This window comes from Ips typographus, linkage group LG8 (assembly GCF_016097725.1).
Source record: "Ips typographus isolate SLU linkage group LG8, UJ_Ityp_2.0, whole genome shotgun sequence".
NCBI classification, from domain to species: domain Eukaryota; kingdom Metazoa; phylum Arthropoda; class Insecta; order Coleoptera; family Curculionidae; genus Ips; species Ips typographus.
Genome location: NC_138429.1, coordinates 8,398,112 through 8,418,028, shown reverse-complemented (window position 1 = coordinate 8,418,028; position 19,917 = coordinate 8,398,112). Strand labels below are relative to the sequence as shown.

At 36.8% G+C, this 19,917-nt stretch overlaps 2 protein-coding genes across 4 annotated transcripts; one reads left to right on the top strand and one right to left on the bottom strand.

Moving 5' to 3' along the window:
• On the bottom strand, positions 1-18,762 carry rictor (rapamycin-insensitive companion of Tor). Of its 3 annotated transcripts, none has more exons than XM_081985602.1 (25): positions 18,348-18,762; positions 18,233-18,280; positions 16,763-16,922; positions 16,572-16,703; positions 16,335-16,519; positions 16,056-16,278; positions 15,850-16,003; positions 15,481-15,790; positions 15,280-15,421; positions 15,089-15,227; positions 14,937-15,038; positions 14,672-14,872; positions 14,422-14,618; positions 14,128-14,367; positions 11,070-11,244; positions 10,865-11,019; positions 10,710-10,812; positions 10,388-10,656; positions 10,143-10,333; positions 7,514-7,745; positions 7,354-7,460; positions 7,135-7,300; positions 6,808-7,000; positions 885-1,047; positions 1-826 (listed from the first exon to the last, which is right to left on the bottom strand). In XM_081985602.1, the coding sequence occupies exons 1-25, from the start codon at positions 18,418-18,420 to the stop codon at positions 438-440; spliced, it is 4,449 nt and encodes a 1,482-aa protein (XP_081841728.1). In that variant the 5' UTR covers positions 18,421-18,762; the 3' UTR covers positions 1-437. The 3 variants fall into 3 exon arrangements, with proteins under 3 accessions (XP_081841728.1, XP_081841729.1, XP_081841730.1); XM_081985603.1 differs by having other exon boundaries at positions 6,808-6,997; XM_081985604.1 differs by having other exon boundaries at positions 15,095-15,227.
• Phb1 (prohibitin 1) lies at positions 18,762-19,883 on the top strand. The gene is made up of 2 exons (XM_081985627.1): positions 18,762-19,416; positions 19,468-19,883. The coding sequence occupies exons 1-2, from the start codon at positions 18,853-18,855 to the stop codon at positions 19,732-19,734; spliced, it is 831 nt and encodes a 276-aa protein (XP_081841753.1). The 5' UTR covers positions 18,762-18,852; the 3' UTR covers positions 19,735-19,883.
• Positions 19,884-19,917: the final 34 nt, after the last annotated feature.

The following is a 19,917-nucleotide window of genomic DNA, read 5'->3' as shown; positions in this document are numbered from 1 at the left end:
ACATATCCAGAGCATATATTAATAATAAGGTACTTTCGCAACTAAGAACAAATTTTCAAGCTACACAATATCACCCACTTTTATAGGCCCAATAATAGTAAAATAAAATTCTGCGAGAAACACACCTCAAATATACTTTAAAAAAAATTAAGTTCTTAATAGAATTTATCCCTGGGAATAACATTTGCATAAATGTCCCAGTTTGTGTCAAAAGACCAATCATATTAACCCTGAAAGTATTTAAAACACTTACTCTCAGCATATACACCTTAAAGTAAGTAATACAACGGTCAATTTAGCACAATTATAAAACGTTGAACTGTATATAGGTAAAGAAATAAAGTTTATTTGGTTTACTCGTTTTCCGGAACGTTGTAGAATTTCAATATGTTCCCTAAACTAAAACAAAGTTTTGCTTACCTTTCGTTAAGTTAACGTCAGTTGACGCTATCTCTAGTCCGTATAGGAAATTTATTCTCGACACTGATTAGTTTGAGCGAATCTAAGGTTTTAAATTCCGTAGGACTGGTGGCCTCGTGCAAACTGTGCGTTTTTGGCTCTTCGGACGTTACCGGAAACAATTTTCTGGCCGCCTCAAAACACCTGTCAAAACAAACGTCTAGAAACAGTTCGTGCAACACCCTACGATTAATCAAAGCGTAATTGGATTCGGAAAACATTTTGCAAATTTCCGAGTAGAGGCACACGTCCTTGAACTGCTTGGGGTCTTTTTGTTTCAGGCGCAACAGTTGGTTTTTGAAAATCTTGCTCAGCACCGGATTGGCCAGCCGTTCGCTGATTTTAAGAATTTCCGTTTTGGCCGGATCTAATTGGTTGTAACGAATTAAATTTACGTAAAAATCGAGTTAAACACCGGTAAGTACCTTCAGTGAAATCCAACAGTAGGGGAGTGACTTTTTCACTGCAGCAAATGCACGTTTCTTGCGAATGTTTCCATGGCAATTTTTCCTTCTGACTGGTCGGCGTTGACGGATCTAGAGTGTTGATCGACTCGTTGCTTTCAGTTGATAATTTGAATGAGTTAAGCTGAAAATCAATCCCAAATGTCAAGTTATGGTTTCCAATGGAAAATCAACTCATTTATACAGGGTTTTTCAATTAAAAGTAGCCACCCTGAATATCTTCCAAAATAATTTCTTTGTTAAAAAATGCTAAGACACGTCAACAAAGATTACACGGGGGACATATTTTTACGTAGGCTTTGAATTTCTGCCATCAGCCCCTTTGCCCCCAAAGCCACCCCCACTAAGTTTTCAAATGGCACCATACCCTGTGTGGCACATCGTTGGAAAGGGTATTTCATAAGGAATTAATTGCACTATTTTATTCGTACAGTTGCTTTGAATTGAGACCAAAAAAATAAAAAATACGTTTTGTGTTTATTTGTTGTTAACTGCAGAAATAATAGCAAATAGCGGTTATCATTTAATTAATGGCTCAAAATAACCTCCGTTAACTTCCATACAATAATACAAGCGACTTTGGAAGAGCTCGCGAACATTTGTGAGGACTTGCGGTGTCAGTTGTCGGCATTCATGTATTATTCTCTGCCTAAGGTCTGCAATATTGGCCGGCTGTGTTGCATAGACTTTAGATTTTGAATGCCCCCATAGAAAAAAGTCCAACGGAGTGAGGTCGGGTGATCTCGCAGGCCATTCCATGGGACCACGTCTACCAATCCATCTTCCAGGAAATCGATTGTTCAGATATTCTCGAACGGGAAGTGAATAGTGTGGAGGTGCACCGTCTTGTTGGAAAATTAGTTGATTTTCAAATAAATTTTCATCATTTTCTAGTAGCTCTGTTATGGTCGGATCAACAGTGGTGTCAAGAAGCTCAAGATAAGTAGCGCCATTAAAATTACCGTCAATAAAAAACGGACCAACGATGTGGTCTCCTAAAATACCTGCCCAAACATTAAGTTTTTTCTGGATATTGGGTATGGGTTTCCCTAAACCAATGTGGATTCGTGTCTGACCAATACCTACAGTTATGCCTGTTCACTTCTCCATTCAAAAACATACACTCATCACTGAAGCAAATATTGTACAACAAGTTCACGTTGTTTGTCAGATTAGTAGACATAATTTCACAAAATTGTAGTCTTCTATCATAGTCATCTTCGTTTAATTCCTGAACCAATTTTACCTTATATGTATGGATGAAAATTGTGTTTTTTTTAAATTCTCCATACACTGCTTGTCGAAACACCCGATGCATGGGAAATTTGATTTAAAGACTGATTATTATCCATTGCAACGTGTCCCAAAACAGCAACTTCAATTGGTTCATTAATAATTTGTCTTTCAGGTAGATGTTTTTTGTTTGTCACTGAACCAGTTTACATGAATTTTTGCATCAACTTTAAGACGTATTGACGACCAATTAATTTATCTGGATGGATTGCATTGAAAGCGTTATGTTTAAAATAAAAACGTACAATTTCTATTCTTTCGGCAGTCGTGTAAACCATATTGACAATGTTCCTTCAAAACGAACTTACAAGTTGACCGACTGAGGCAAAAACATGGAATGGAAAACAGGTATTCGGTAGTGTTATCAGCAGTTTGCCAAAATAACAAAAAAATGTTTTTATTTTTTTTGGTCTCAATTCAAAGCAAATGTACAAATAAAATAGTGCAATTAATTCCTTATGAAATACCCTTTCCAACGATGTGCCACACAGGGTATGGTGCCGTTTGAAAACTTAGTGGGGGTGGCTATGGCGGCAAAGGGGCTGATGGCAGAAATTAAAATACCACGTAAAAAGATGTCCCCCTTGCAATCTTTGTTGACGTGTCTTAGCATTTTTTAACAGAGAAATTATTTTGGAAGATATTCAGGGTGGCAAAATAACCATCTTTTTAAAAAAATAAAGAAATTTTTAATTTTTTTTTTAATAGAAAATATAAACTTTTATAGGGATGTTAAATGTTTTCCATTATAATTAATTTAAGTAGGGTTGTATATGCAGCCATTAGTATATTAATAATATTACTTCATAAACTTTAAAAAAGGTGGTACGTGGAGGTAAAAGGTGGGATAAAAGTTGTTTTTGGTTGTTGATTGTCAAGAGAGACTTTTAATGAGAGCTGGAAAGTCAATTTTCTAATAGCGAATTCGACTGGCGGCACTAGTGCGCACTAATCTGCACTGAAAGCACACTCGCTCGGTGCTGGTTGTTCGACTGACAAAGTTCTGCACTGGTTTTGAAAATATTTATGTTCGTCTCGGAAATGCACCAATTTAGTGCGGTCTGTGAGGATTCGGCTGGCTTGCATTCGGTGCGGTGTTTTAGCAATTAGTGCAAAATTTTAGAACTGTGCTGTAAGTATAATTCTAGTTCAGTTCTGGCTAGAGAAACAAATAAATAGAAATGGTGTCAAAGGCTTTACTTGAAGAATTTTTATTAAACACGTCATCTAGCAGCGAGAGTGATTCCTCGGATGAAGAGTGGTTAGCTTGTTTGGGACAATTTGATAAATTAGATAAATTTTCTGTCAATTGTCAATCCCAGTCGAATCAACCTCGTTTTAATATCTGCACTGATGTGGCTAATCCGAGTTAGAGCAACTTTTTCATGGCACTGAGAAAATGCGAATTGAACTGGGGTAGGCCGTGCACTCGGATAGGGCTTTCCAGTCGAATTCGCCATAGAAGTTTGAGAAAAATCACAGTATTGAAGATCAGGAGATCTTAGAAAGCTGGGGTAGGCCGTGCACTCGGATAGGGCTTTCCAGTCGAATTCGCCATAGAAGTTTGAGAAAAATCACAGTATTGAAGATCAGGAGATCTTAGAAAGCTATTTCCTTCCGGATCCGGAATTACGGGGAGTAAAATCAAGTGCTACCAGCTCCTGTATCACAATTATTGCACGTTGTCCAGTGAAGCCGATTTTGAAGAGGGTCGGATCCAGAAGTGGTTGAATTTGTAACCAAGGAGGTCTCCAGGCTGTTATCGAGTTATCTATTAAGTTTGGTCAACTGACGGGGTGTTATGGACTGTTTTGGCGAAGAGTATTAGGTGTAAGTAGTTTGTAATTTGTTTATAAAAAACAATTGTATTATCATATATTTAGAGGCAGGTTTTTTTTTAGGTAGAAAGTAAGTTAACTTGGCACCCCTAAAATAGGTTTTTATTCAAATTGTCTTGAAAATAAGGATTTTTTTTTTCAAGAAAATACAGAAAATTTATTTATTTAATTTATAGAAAAGGTACATTTTTGTAGGGATGTCAAGTGTTTACCATTATAGTTAGATTTAGTAGGATTGTATGTAGTTATTAAGAAAATTAACAGTATTACTTGATGAACTTCAAAGGAGGTGAAAAGGGTGGTACGTGGAGGTAGAAGGTGGGAAAAAAGGTTTTTTTGTTTTTTGGTTGTTGATTGTCAAGAGAGACTTTGAATGAGAGCTGGAAAGTCGGTTTTCTAAAAAATTCGAGAAAAAATCAGACTATTGAAGATCAGGGGATCTTAGAAAGCTGTTTTCCTTCCGGAACGGAAGTTACTGAGTGTAATACCGAGTGCTACCAGCAATTGTACCGTCTAGTCCACGTTATGACATGGAGCAGATTGTGATAGAGGACCTATTCCAGAAGTGGTTAAATCGATAACCGAGGAGGCCTCCCGGCTGTTACCGAGGTACAGCCTTTGCAGTTAAAAATCCACCTCAACGGAAAAGAAGAAGATTGGTCAACTGACGGTTTATTTTGGACAATTTGGACTCTTTGACGAAGAGTATTAGTTGTAAATAGTTTGTAATTTTTTGTATTAAAGATATTTGTAGTTTCAATGATATATTTAGAAGCAGGATTTTTAGGTAGAAAGTAAGTTAGATAGGTTTAGTTATTTACCTTAAAAATAACTTGGCATCCCTATTATAGAATTTTTATTCAAGCTTATTTATTTAAATTTTCTTTATTTACTAGATTATTAGAATGAATGGTCAGGGTGAATCTGATGCCAGTTATGACGATATTATCATGCAACTAGGAGGTGAGGGAGATTTGAGTAAATCTCATCTTCAGGATGATAATAATCATGACAAAAATATATATATATTTTTTTATTTATTTAAATTTATTTACTGCACCTGAATGAATGGTCAGGGTGAATCTGATGCCAGTTATGATGGTATTATCATGTAGGTTGGAAAAGAGGTGGATTTGGGTGAATCTCATCTTCAATTTCATGATGATAATCATCATGACAAAAGGTTTAAGAAGATACCAAAAGTTATAGTTTATTTGGTATATTTCACTCAAGGACGGTAAACAGTAAAGTAAAGGTGCTCGATTGGACGATTTTGTTTCCCGGCGGCGATGGATCCTGACGTCACAGTAAAGTCTCGGGCTCGTAGTGCATAAATTACCGGTAAAGTAAATATTTTACATTACCAGGAAAATTTGACCGGTAAATTACAAACAATGTGTTTCTGGCAAGTTTTTCTTTTAATGTTATTCAATAGGATCTGTTTATTCAATCGGTGTTACTAGCAGTTCAAACATTGACACCCCCTTCAGATAGGAAGTTTAATGAGGATTTCAAAAATTTGCTTAAAACAGTCATTTTCTTACTCCAAGTGGGTTTTACAGGCGATTTTGTCCCTGACTGTCCTTTCAAACTGTGTTTCTGGCAGTTCAAACTTTGACATCGCTTTTTCCCTAACTGTACCAAATTTTGTAGGGCTTTTTCATGTTATTGGATAAGAAATTTAATGAGGATTCCAAAAATGTACTTAAAACAGTCATTTTCTCACTCCAAGTAGGTTTTACAGGTGATTTTGTCACTGACTGTCCTTTCAAACTGTGTTTCTGGCAGTTCAAACTTTGACACCGCCTTTCTCCCTGACTGTACCAAATTTCGTAGTATTTTTTTTATGTTATTGAATAGAAAATTTAATGAGAATTAGAAAAATGTGCTTAAAAATATGATTCGGTCACTCCAAGTGGGTTTTACAAGCAATTTAGACCTTTAAACCGTGTTCAAAATTTAAATCACAATTTTACTAACTTAACAAACCAGTTTCCTGAATTACTCGAAAACGGTGACTATTAAAAAAAAAATTGCAGGAGACCAAAAATGTTCCTAATCAACTCTTTAACTTAGCACCGTAAGGTTGCAGGACCGTTTTGGCTTCCAGTATACAGGGTGTGCATGAAAAGTATGGTGATTGAATGTTTTCGCTCACCCTGTGCACATTTTTTGAGATAGAATTTTTTGCTTAACACTACTGGAAAAAGGAGCTCAAGACGGCTAATTTAAGCGATACAACTTCCCTGAACTCCCAAAAAATAACCGAATTACAGGCTGTTCAAATTTTAAACCAGAATTTCAACTGATTTGAAAATTTGTTGCGCCAAACTAGTTTTTCCTAAATAACTCAAAAAATTTGAAAAAAAAACAGAAATTTCTGTAAAAAACTGCTAAACTCATCCCTAGAGTTTCAGTCGGTCAGTGCCGCTACTATACAGGAGGTGCATGAAAAGTATATTGATTCAGATTTATGACTTTTCAAATTAATGACAGTCAGGACACGAAAATGATATTTTTCAAGCAAATTTCAATTAGACCCATAAATTTACTGGTAAAATTGGCAAATTTTCCGGTCACATTGAATTTTACTTTACCGGTAAATAACCGATCATGGTAAATTTACGCCCATCACTACAATATGCTAAAAATGATCGACTGCAATCGGTTAACAATCCGAGCCGATACGGGTAACATTGAGCTTATGGGATTAAGCAATCCTTTACTGTTTACCGTCCTTGTGTTTCACTTACGTCATCATCAGGGAACAAATCCGTCAAGTTCTTAGGCAAACAAACACCCCGGTAAATGGTGTCTCTAGGCTTGTGAATCTTAGTAAAATCGTACATTGGCTGCAATTTCGGTTGGATTAGACTGGAGTAGTGTATAGTAGCGCTGGGCTCTGTTTTGGTCAACATGTCAGCCGTAAACGAACGACCACCGCTACTAAAACAATGCATTTGCTAGAGCATTTTTCTCGTTAACATCACAGTTAAATAGGAACTACTTTAGTGATAAAAGGGTCCAAGACTTGAATTAATGTACATTAACACACACATGCTCAAATTTTAACAATTTACCTTGAGGGTGGCGGCCTGAACAAGTAATCGTCACGTTCGGTACGACGGAAATTCAACGAATCCCGCCTTCTTATGTATCTGATAGTTTGGTAACCCAACATATTCTGCAAACTTAACTCGTTCGCGTTGCCACCCGATAATGAAGAGGACACATCCGAACTGGCGCCTAAAACAATTACATCAAAGTAGTAGTAAATTTAAGTATCCAAAACAACTTACTATTGGAGGATATCCTGTGGGAATGTCTTTCAATAGGTCTGGGAAGTTTGAACCCACTTAAACTAGTTGAGCTCGGTATTGGACTGAGAGTTTGTAAATATGTGGTCCTGAAATGTCTTTCATAATTCGTTGATTTTGCACTTGATCAACATTAACTTACCCTCCTCCAGGTCTGTTAGGCAGTGAATCGCAGGAACTAACACCGGACGTGGTACTTTCAGTTATGGAACTGTTGCGCAATCTAACTATCACGTTATCATAGGAACACTTATTTTCCACATCAAACGCGGTAGAAGCGTCAAACGTTTTGGATTCGGACAGGGATCGTTTGTGGAACGATTCGGGCGGTGTCCTAACCGCTGGCAATGTTGATTGTTTGATTGTTCTAATATCTATTAAAAAATATTGCCTTTACAAACAAAATAGTTTGTACCACTTGGTAACAAATTAGGAGGTTTAATGCTAAATTTACATGTGATGTGTCAAGAATGCACTTAAACGTTTCAAACTTGATTCAAAAGTGCTAGAGACCTCTAAATGCTACTAACAACCTTCTAAAAAGTGCCAGAGGCCTCTACGAGTGTCTTAAACCTTCCAAGGATTGTTTTAAATTGGCAGATGCCTCTAGAACCATTTTGAAAGTGCGGGAGCTCTCTAAATAATACTGTAAACCTTTTAGAAATGACTAGAGGCTTTTACAAGTTTCTTGAACCCTCCAAGAATTGTTTTTATTTGTCAAAAACTTCTAGATCCATTCAGAAAGTGCCAGCGGCCTCTAAATGCTACTGACAACCTTCTAAAAAGTGCCAGAGGCTTCTACAAGTGTCTTAAACGTTCCAAGGATTGTTTTAAATTGGCAGATGCCACTCGAACCATTTTGAAAGTGCGACGGCTCTCTAAATAATACTGTAAACCTTATAGAAATTGCTAGAGGCTTCTACAAGTTTCTTAAACCCTCCAGAAATTGTTTTTATTTGTCAAAAACTTCCAGATCCATTCAAAAAGTGCCAGTGGCCTCTAAATGCTACTGACAACTTTCTAAAAAGTGCCAGAGGCTTCTACAAGTGTCTTAAACCTTCCAAGGATTGTTTTAAATTGGCAAATTCCTCTAGAACTATTTTGAAAGTGCGAGAGTTCTCTAAATAATACTGTAAACCTTATAGAAATGGCTAGAGGTTTTTACAAGTTTCATAAACCCTCCAAGAATTGTTTTTATTTGTCAAAAACTTCCAGATCCATTCAGAAAGTGCTAGAGGCTTTTACAAGTTTCTTAAACCCTCCAAGAAATGTTTTTATTTGTCAAAAACTTCTAGATCCGTTCAGAAAGTGACAGTGGCCTCTAAATGCTACTGACAACTTTCTAAAAAGTGCCAGAGGCCTCTACGAGTGTCTTAAACCTTCCAAGGATTGTTTTAAATTGGCAGATGCTTCTAGAACTATTTTAAAACTGTGACGGCTCTCTAAATAATACTGTAAACCTTTTAGAAATGACTAGAGACTTTTACAAGTTTCTTAAACCTTCCAAGGATTGTTTTAAATTGGCAGATGCCTCTAGAATCATTTTGAAAGTGTGAGAACTCTCTAAATAATACTGTAAACCTTATAGAAATTGCTAGAGGCTTTTACAAGTTTCTTAAACCCTCCAAGAATTATTTTTATTTGTCAAAAACTTCTAGATCCATTCAGAAAGTGCCAGTGGCCTCTAAATGTTACTGACAACTTTCTAAAAAGTGCCAGAGGCTTCTACAAGTTTCTTAAACCCTCCAAGAATGGTTTTTATTTGTCAAAAACTTCTAGATCCATTCAGAAAGTGCCAGTGGCCTCTAAATGCTACTGACAACTTTCTAAAAAGTGCCAGAGGCCTCTACGAGTGTCTTAAACCTTCCAAGGATTGTTTTAAATTGGCAGATGCTTCTAGAACTATTTTAAAACTGTGACGGCTCTCTAAATAATACTGTAAACCTTTTAGAAATGACTAGAGACTTTTACAAGTTTCTTAAACCTTCCAAGGATTGTTTTAAATTGGCAGATGCCTCTAGAATCATTTTGAAAGTGTGAGAACTCTCTAAATAATACTGTAAACCTTATAGAAATTGCTAGAGGCTTTTACAAGTTTCTTAAACCCTCCAAGAATTGTTTTTATTTGTCAAAAACTTCTAGATCCATTCAGAAAATGCCAGTGGCCTCTAAATGCTACTGACAACTTTCTAAAAAGTGCCAGAGGCTTCTACAAGTTTCTTAAACCCTCCAAGAATGGTTTTTATTTGTCAAAAACTTCTAGATCCATTCAGAAAGTGCCAGTGGCCTCTAAATGCTACTGACAACCTTCTAAAAAGTGCCAGAGGCTTCTACAAGTGTCTTAAACCTTCCAAGGATTGTTTTAAATTGGTAGATGCCACTAGAACCATTTTGAAAGTGCGACGGCTCTCTAAATAATACTGTAAACCTTAAAGAAATTGCTAGAGGCATTTACAAGTTTCTTAAACCCTCCAAGAATTGTTTTTATTTGTCAAAAACTTCTAGATCCATTCAGAAAGTGCCAATGGCCTGTAAATGATACTGACAAAGTTCTAAAAAGTGCCAGGGGCCACGCTGAAATTTGCTAGAAGGATATACAAGTGTTCTAAGATCAATTTGCACCGACATATTTAACGACACCTTAGCTAGGTTATGTTTATCTATTATCTATCTATGTCTATCACAGTCAAAGCATAATTTAGCTTAAGTGGGACCTAGGTCGCCTTTAAACAACCCTTAAAAACAGTTTTCCTATCATTCAGAGTTTTTACCTGGATTTAAAATGGAGGAGATTGAATAATCTGCTAATCGGTCGTCTTCCTCGCTCAAAGTGACTTCGTCATCACTAGTCGCGTCCGCACTGGTCGTGGTATATTTAGCCTGGTCCCATACAGACGAGGTGAAATAGGAAATGTAGTAAGTATCCATGGGTTCTTGTTGTATAATAGGCCAACGTTCGTGTCTATAAATCATTACTTTTTGCAAATCTCCCTTAATTTAGCAACTGAAGTATTACCGGTTATGTCTGACAGCCAGCCAACCATTCATATTCAGTTCATCCGCGCCAAGTGACGTGGTGGCCACCAGACCCAAAGCATAGAAAGCAGTGCATCTCACCCCGTAAACGGGACATTTAGTTGCCAAACTGATCATGTGACAGACAAATTCCAAAGAGTTTAGATACTCAAAACCCATTTTTGAGGTACTCAAATGACCGATAGCCCACAAAGCCGCTTTCAATTTCAGAATTTCGTCGTCAGTACCGCAAATACCTTTATGAATAAGCTGAAAAACTTTCAGTGACTCTCCCTAAACTTTAACAGCAATAAAACGCTTACTTCTACCATTGAAGTTATCGAACCATTGGCCGTCAACATTCTAAAACCTTCAGCGTGCTGATTCAATTGTCCGTAAAGGTGAGGAGGTAAAATAATGTCCTTTCTATAAATAATTTCAAGTTGGAAAACAATAAGAAAATAGAAAGAATTAATACCGATAATTTCTAGTGGCCGCATTGGACACTACGCGTTCATATTTTCCATCCTCGTCTCGCTGATGTAAAGTAAGCGTGTCCGATATATCACCCTCCACCAATCGCACGTATCTATAGTTCATGTTAGTGTCCCATTTTGATATAACGCTCAAAAGCTACGTCAAAATTTTAGCAAAAGTGTAATTGTAAATGAGTAACAGTTTACCTTGTCTTCGCCGCATCTTTTGAAACCCTTTTCAGTAGAAAGCATCCTGATATAAAGCAACTCACCCTTTTCCCCCATTTTTGTTAAACTCAACGGTAAATCCGTTAACGTTTCTAAACAATCGGGCAATTCGCAGGCTTCGTGTAGGGTGGACAATGCGGACAAAACTACTTTTCTAAGAATAATAAAATAGCTATTTATGTAACCAGTTACGAAAAGTTCGATTTTGTGTAACGAATGAATGTTTGTAGGGCAAGCGCAGCGAGGTCCTACAATTTGAATGAGTTACACAATAAGACATTTTCGAAACGTGTTGCATACATATTTTTTTCTAATTTGATGATGACCAAAAAGCGGTAAAAGGTAAAAACCATCTTTTAAAGTGATTTAACACAAATATTCACTTTCATAGCACCTTGTATAAACTGTGACAACGACATGTTATGATGGATGTCGCCCATCAGAGCCGCTTTCCAGCCGACATTTTGTCAAAGCGCCAAACCCCACGCATGAAGCGCAAATTCTCGAAACAGGAACTCGCAGCCTGGAACTGTCTTTTTGCGGTTTTGCGTCAAGTATTCGTGCCAGTGTCACTTTTGTCGTTAAACTTTTTAAATTAAGTACAAATTTTCAGTGCTGTTTTTTAAGTTTAAGTGAAATTATTTACAGATGTTAAGGTAGATTTTTAAGAATCAACTATGGATGAAGAAAAGTTGAGAATTAAAAAAATTAAAGTGTTTTTAACTAACCTCCTGCGATAATCTGATTATAATCGGCTATTGGCACTTTCCAAATTACCACAATCCATATTATTTAATGTTTTAACTCGGAAGTGCAGAAACCAAAACAATTATTTCGTGTTTAACCTCAAACAACAATGACTTGTGCTTGAAGCCCAAATATTGCGGGTGGTGCACCAGGGGAAAAGGGAGAAGGCGTTTGCGTACCAAGCTCACGTCTAAAAATGCGAACTGGGAACGCACATCGGAAAAAGTTTGGTGCACATATGCTCGTTAATGTGCATAAAATGGTCGGCTGGAAAGCGGCTCTGTTCTCGCGGTCTGAGTTTATCCGTGCGTCATCCCCCTGTGATTTAGAAGTAGACATGCATTATTGACTTCATCCTTGTCTATTGTTCACTTTCAGAAAGGATAAATATCTAAGTGAATGTCTTCCAAAAAAAACATTTACTGATTAGCGCTTCTATTTCAAGTCATTGTCAGTTTGACAACCATCGAAATTTATTTGATTTGTTTACTATTAATTCTTTTCCGTTTCTTTGTGTTGTTAATCATTTTATTAGAGTATTTTTTTAGAAAATGCCTGGAAAAATTCTCTACAGACAAGCCCAGCAGTTAATTCTTAACTTTTGTGAATATTTTGAATTGGAAAAAACTAATGGAAGACCTTTATAAGCTTTATCATCTGTTCAGGAAAAAAATAAGAAATTTTAAGACCTTACATATTCTTACTGATGTATTTTTTTTGATACTAGAAGGTTGTAGCTGCTTTGAAAATTTCCCGCAAAACTGTTTATTCGATTCGGGAAAAGCAAGCAAGTAATCTTATGATTTCCTCACCTAGAAAACCTAAATCGAGACGTTATCGACGGGTCAAGACCACTGATTTATCTGAAAGCATTAAAATGGATGTTTGAAATACATTATATGATATGTACAACGATAGTATGTTAATAATAGTAAAATATATCTACTTTTGTAAGAAACATCTATTAACATTTCATTGTTTCCAGAGACTGAGATTTTTGGGTTGCATTATAGATTTTTCATAAAAATTTCTTCAAACATATTAATAATAAACTCATACAAAAAATAAAATAAGCGTCTAAAATGTTTTTCAGCGGGTTTTAAATAAAATTAGTGGATTGCAACCTGAAAATGAAATATGAGATATTACAGCATCACTCAGAATGTCTTATTAAATTTTTAATTTGTTGTATTTATTTTAGAGAAACATGTAATCATCCAGAACCTAAATCAAGAGCTTAAAGTTAAAGAACTACTACATATTGGTGATACATCTCTGCGAATTTTGGTAAATAAATTAGGTTTCAAATTTAGATGGAATTCTATGATCCAAACGGAGACTTCTCATAAATAAAAAATGTTATTTCGGTCAAGATATTTTTGATTTGCTTTGGTATAAGGTTGTTTTAGTGCAAATTTGCAGCCAAAGATCTCTACTTTCTGACTGACAATACACGCAAAATTTTAAACGTGACGAAGCTTTAGACACGCCCTTTTCTATAATATGAACACAACAGGTTTGTTGATGCAAACTTGATTTGATTCATATGATTATAAATGACGTAGCCTTCGTGACGCACGGGTAAACTCACTCCGGGAGAACAGTATGTTTCTACGGAAATGCATAAAAACAGGGAGTGATGAAATAAACTTTTTCTAATTTTGGCATATAAAGTGACACTTTTCAAAACTGATTAGAGTGACAAAACGTTTTACTTTATGTAACTAGTTACATAAAGTATCACTTTATGTAACTAGTTATGAAATGTTCATTTCATCACTCCCTGTTTTTATGCATTTCCGTAGAAACATATGGGCGACATCCATCATAACATGTCGTTGTCACTGTTTATACAAGGTGCTATGAAAGTGAATATTTGTGTTAAATCACTTTAAAAGATGGTTTTTACCGCTTTTTGGTCAAAATTAGAAAAAATTATGTATGCAACACGTTTCGAAAATGTCTTATTGTGTAACTCATTCAAATTGTAGGACCTCGCTGCGCTCGCCCTACAAACATTCATTCGTTACACAAAATCGATCTTTTCGTAACTGGTTACATAAATAGCTATTTCATAACTAGTTACATAAAGTGATAATTTTCGTAACTAGTTACGAAAAGTAAAACGTTTTGTCACTCTAATCAGTTTTAAAAAGTGTCACTTTATATGCCAAAATTAGAAAAATTAAGTTTATTTATAGTGCCAAGTTTATACAGGTGGCTGAAAATGTTAGGTTATTTAGACAGCTTGTGAGGATTCTATTTGACCTGTCTACAAACCAACAGATACCTTGATTTATCTTCTAATTGCCTAGAAAGCAACCGCGTGGCCCATCCAGTAAAAGACGGATACCCAACCCGAAGTAGAACTAATAAAAATTGCGTGGCATACAATCTGGAACTCTCGATATCACAGGTCAGTACTGCATCTAAAATTTCCCGCGCCGGCCCTGGCACACTATAATCCAACGAGGAAATTATCAATTTGACGTAACAGTCGTGATGAGTTGTGGTTGCCAATTCTTGCAGTCTGCAAACCAAACCAAATTATGCACTCCTAGAGCGTTGTTTCACGAAAACTTACAGCGAAAACATTCTTATACTATCTAAAATCTCCCTGCCGGACTCGCATCGAACAAACTGTCCGATAAATAAGAAATAACTCTGGCAGTGAGTGTTGATCATGTGAGACGGACTGAAGAGACAATCGTGAACGCTTCGACTGGTCTTTATGGCCTTGATTTGAGCGTGAATGTCTTGGAATAAGTCAGTTAACATGTTCTAAACACAGCCAATAATAATAACCACGCAACATTTAAACTACTACAGCAAACCTGACAATCGGTATCGTTAACGTCCCCCAAAAATTTGATAAACTCAATTCCGCTTGTGGTAATGCCCACCGAATCGTTGGGTGAACTACCCAGATCCATATGGGAGTATTTGTTTTGTGAAGGGGTGAAAAAGTCCAAAAGCCGTTTAAGGAATTGTTTATGAGATGAGTCAGTCAAGTCCAGTTTACGTCTACCTTCACCCTAAACGTTTAGTTTAAATTAAAGCTGATTAAAACCGAGAACAGTCTGGAAGTGGTAAAGTTACCTTTAAAATCATTTTAATTAAGCTCCAGTCCCACAATTTGACGTCGTTACTCCACAGTACACCAGTTTCTTGAACAATGTCATCACCGTCCTTCAAAACAGCCTAAAAAAATTATTACTACTATGAAATGAACAACCTGACAACTAACCCACCTTAACTTGATTTATTTTCGACTTGATACCCTTATGCCTGGAATGTTTCTCCTGTTTGTGCTTCGACTTTCGGCTAGAACTATTCCTAATAATATAGTCCAAGTGCAAACTGTAGGACGCCGGACGTTTCTGCATTAATCTGTAATTTATAACGTTCAAATCAATTTTCAACTGAACTAACCAAAACTCACTTGTGCAACTGTTGAAGAGCCGTAACAGCGGCCATAGCTTGGGGTTTACTAGCGGTGGCATAGTCGATTAGGAAAGACAAGGCCGGCGAAAAATTACAACAACCCGAAGGCAAATATAATTGAATCAGTCGTAATAATTCACCTAAAAACGTCCGATTATTGGAGCAATAAAAATTCGATAAATGTGGGTGATGAACGTACTTAAAAGTACCGTGGCCCTGACGCTTATAAAAGGATCACTACTGGTAATCACTTCAGTCAGAGCGTCCATCAAACCGCATTCGAGAAAACAGAAAAGCAACAACGCCAAATGCATTTCGGTCGGTGAGGGTGTAGTTTTGGCCAAATGTGGCAAGATAAATTTACCCTCGGCGGCGACAAAATCTTCTTTTAAGCGCCAGGATGATTGGTGCTCGCAAGGATCAATTGCGCTGAACGCCACTGATAATTCGTCGGTCCATTCGGGTTGTTGCAGACCAAGCAAATCAAATAACAAGTCTAAGATTGACCTCTAAAATGTACAAACATCTAATAATCCCTTTCACAGAGGCATTTAAAAATAAAACTTACACGAACTTCACGTTGATTCAAATACAAGACATCCACAATGGCTTTGAATCCTCCTTGATCTCTCGGACTACAAAAATGCAATAACCCCGGCCAACTTTTTAGTAAAGTTAACAAGGCGAGCCGGCTACAGTTCAGACGCACTTGACGTTCATCCCTAAACAAATCTTTACACTTACAAGACTAAAGTCTAAAACACCACCACGGACCTTGTTTTATCCTTCCAAGCATGTTTAAAGTGAAAGTCACAAAACGGCGCTGCTAAGCTATGTAAATCTACTGAAGCTCTATTTCTAGTTTCAGGACGATCTAAAAGTAATAACAAAATTCCGCACAAGGACTCGGCAATTTTGGGTATTTGACAGTCGATCAAGTTGCGGGTAATTGCGGCCACACCATCGCATTCAATAAAAAGTGAGGGATTAAAAGCCCCTGTAAGTAACAATCATTTAGCACAAACTGTCAAAAGGTAATTATTTGTAAACAACCTATTTCAGTTAAAGTGGCTAAACCAACCCTTAAAAGTCGATCTTTCACTTCCAAACCCTCATTGGCTAAAGAAATTAAGCTCCGAACCATAGAAATTTCGAAAGTGGTTGGAGCTATCATGAAAACCTTTCTAATTAATTTTATCGCTTCCAATCGTTCTAAATCGTTTTTCAAGTCCAAGGACCTAAAACTCCACATAAAATAAACCACCAAACCACATTAGCTGGACTGATTACCTAGAAATTAGGAATGGTATAACTAATTTATTCATTTTAGCTATATCAGCCTCATCTTGTACAGTGTGTCTAATACAGCGTAACCCAGCCGATCTGATTACACTGGACTCATGTAACAATACCACTTTCAAACTACAAACAAGTTAAGTTTATGTCAATTTGCTAATATGTTGATTCAAACCATAAATTACCAAACTAAAATGTCATTTCGGCTCAGTTGCACTTGGTCAAAGTTGGCCTCATAGTGCTGAAGGAGTCTTACAAAAGTATTTAAGTAATTCAGCAAATCTTTTTCCTCCAAGTCTGCCTCACAGAGTTTACTTAGGACTGTTTTGAAACTTTCATAAGGTTCTGCAAGGTTTATTTGTTGAAATTAATAAATGTAGTGAGCCGTGTAGTTTTGAGGCTCCATCCAATGTGTAGAGGGAAACTGACTTCACAATGACGTAATTTGACAGTTGGTCAAATTATTGTTTTTTTTTTAAATAATCTCATAATGACGTCAAATTTGCTGTCTCCATAGAGCCCTAACACCAATGCAGTCAATGACAGAAGCAGCATTGGTTTTTAGGGTCCATGAAGCAAGCAGAGCAAATGTGATGTCACAATGATGTTTTTGAAGCTAAGTTCTCATAACCGCGTTTTGCGTCTTGCGTCTGACGTCACTTATTTCCTATTGGTAAAAATAAAATTTGAAAATGACAGCCCGCAAGAAGCTGAACATTTTCAACTTCTTGCGTCTGTTCTAGTGTTTTGACATTTTGGACGACGCAGAGGGCAAAAGGGCATATCTGAATGGCAAAACTGAAAAAAAATGAATAAACACGGCAGTCACAGCAGAAATGAGGTAGGTTCCCTATGTTTATATTCATATAAAATAATATCTCAAATTCATTTTTAGTTTTTATGTGGCAATTGCCATGGAACTTTGAGAATAGAAGATATTTTCATTCATCCTTGTTTCCAAGGCAACCAGAATGAAGAATACACTTCTGCAAAACATGCTGAATTAGCCTCAGAATTAGCTGAATAGTAGAATACCTATTTAAAACTGTAACAGTTAAGTTAAAAAAATAAACAAAATATTAACAAATTGTGACAACTGACAATTAAAAATATCCTGTTTAGAGGCAACTACTGTGAACAGGGAAAAAACTTTTGCCAGATCTGTCAGCTGAAAATTTACTGTTGACCAATAGGAAATAAGTGACGTCAGAGGCAAAACGCTGTTATGAGAACTAAGCTTGACAGTTCAAATCAAATTATGGTCATGGAGCCTGAAAACAAATGCGGCCAAAGTTGAATTGGGTCTATTTTTCCCTAAGGCTAAGCCTACATGTGCAGCTTTTGCCTAAATCTTTGTGGATAGTTTGTGATTGCTCAAAAAAGCAGCTTTCACCTTTTTTATCAACCAATCACAAACTACCAATTTTATGCAAATGCTGCACATGTGGATTTCAAAACTCCTGGAAGGAATACTCAGAAACTATTCTGGTTTATTTACAACAGGGAATAAAAATCAATAAATCTACTTTTTCAAAGTGAAAGTTTTTGTGGTACATTTGGCAACATCTGCAACAACTTGTAAGTGTTACAATGGTGCTACTGAACGAAAATAATTCTTATAACATCTCCACTATACTGACAGTAAAGTAACTTACCCTGCTTGATCAAAGTTTCAAAAAGGCTTTTTTCACTGCTCTGCTTTCCTAAAAACATATACCTGAATGAAAACTTCAACTACTACTATACACGGTGACTTTGAACTAAGCTTACCAGACCGGAAATTAAGCCTGCGACCCTGGAACCCCGACATTTGGGACCGCAACATCCAGCTGGACATTGCCATGGCCAAAAAAAATTCACTGGGTAACCTCAACAGACAAAGTTCAACGACTCAAAATCTGACGGTCACCTTAAATGTTCCGAAACAGCACAACGATCCGAAAACATATTTTTTTCGTTACTTTTATCGGAAAAATATTTTCAATCATAGAGTTTTTATTTTTTATCCTCAAACGCAAACAACCATTTTACAATTTGAGGTTATAATTAATGTGTTACTGTCAAACAAATTTTTTTTTATTAAAGGTACGTTTATCACGTGGCCAGTCTACATATACTGTATAAAGGAGCACATGATACTAGATTGAAGTTTTGCTGACTGTCAAACTCATTTATCATCATAACCTTAAAGCGAATCCATTACCACCATTGTGGAAATTTTCATCATTTTCCGCAAGATTTGTGAACTTGGAAAATCACATAATACGACACAAAAATGTCCGCATCTCAGTTTTTTAATCGTGTAGGTCAATTAGGCCTCGGTGTAGCGCTAGCAGGAGGCGTGGTAAATTCGGCACTTTACAATGTGGACGGCGGGCACCGGGCCGTCATATTCGATCGATTCGCCGGGGTCAAAAAGCAGGTGATCGGTGAGGGAACGCATTTTTTCATCCCCTGGGTGCAAAGACCCATTATTTTCGACGTTCGGTCGAGGCCCAGAAATGTCCCGGTGATCACTGGCAGTAAAGATCTCCAGAACGTCAACATCACTCTTCGTATACTCTTCCGTCCAATCCCGGATCAATTACCCAAGATTTACTCAGTTTTGGGTCAGGACTATGAAGAGCGGGTGCTTCCGTCAATCACCACTGAAGTACTAAAAGCAGTGGTTGCTCAGTTTGACGCTGGAGAACTTATCACACAGAGGGACTTGGTCTCCCAAAAGGTCAGTGACGATTTAACTGAGAGGGCTGGACAGTTTGGGGTTATCTTGGATGATATTTCCATCACCCATTTGACTTTCGGTCGTGAATTCACCCAGGCTGTTGAATTGAAACAGGTACATATACTTATTTAGATTAAGGTGCAGAAATTATGGTTAAGTCTTTAGGTAGCTCAACAAGAAGCAGAAAAAGCCAGATTCCTGGTAGAGAAGGCAGAACAAACGAAAAAAGCTACTGTAATTTCGGCAGAAGGAGACGCCCAGGCTGCCACCTTATTGGCTAAAGCTTTTGGTGATGCTGGTGAAGGTTTAGTTGAACTGAGAAGGATAGAAGCGGCAGAAGACATTGCTTACCAACTGTCAAGGTCCCGGCAAGTGTCTTACCTTCCTGGAGGACAAAATTTGCTTTTGAATGTTCCAGTTCCTGGACATTAATTCTTTCGTGTTGACTTAGACTGTCTTGAAGATACTGGAAGTAGTAAATAAATTGAATTTATCTTATTAAATACTACTTCACCTTTGGTTTAATTTTTTAAGGTTTATATAGGTAGTTTGTTAAATATATTTTATAAATAAACAACAAAGGATTGTTTTATTGGCAAAATAAAAAAAAACGTA

Bases quoted from the DNA above. Each gene is read 5' to 3' on its own strand.
- rictor (XM_081985602.1), bottom strand. From the start codon at position 18,420: ATGGCAATGTCCAGCTGGATGTTGCGGTCCCAAATGTCGGGGTTCCAG. The intron at 11,245-14,127 runs GTATCTGTTGGT...TATTATTCTTAG, and splicing joins CAATTAGAAGATAAATCAAG to AAAAGTAGTTTTGTCCGCAT. The intron at 7,461-7,513 runs GTAAGTTAATGT...AAGACATTTCAG, and splicing joins CCTAACAGACCTGGAGGAGG to GACCACATATTTACAAACTC.
- Phb1 (XM_081985627.1), top strand. From the start codon at position 18,853: ATGTCCGCATCTCAGTTTTTTAATCGTGTAGGTCAATTAGGCCTCGGT. The intron at 19,417-19,467 runs GTACATATACTT...TTAAGTCTTTAG, and splicing joins AGGCTGTTGAATTGAAACAG to GTAGCTCAACAAGAAGCAGA.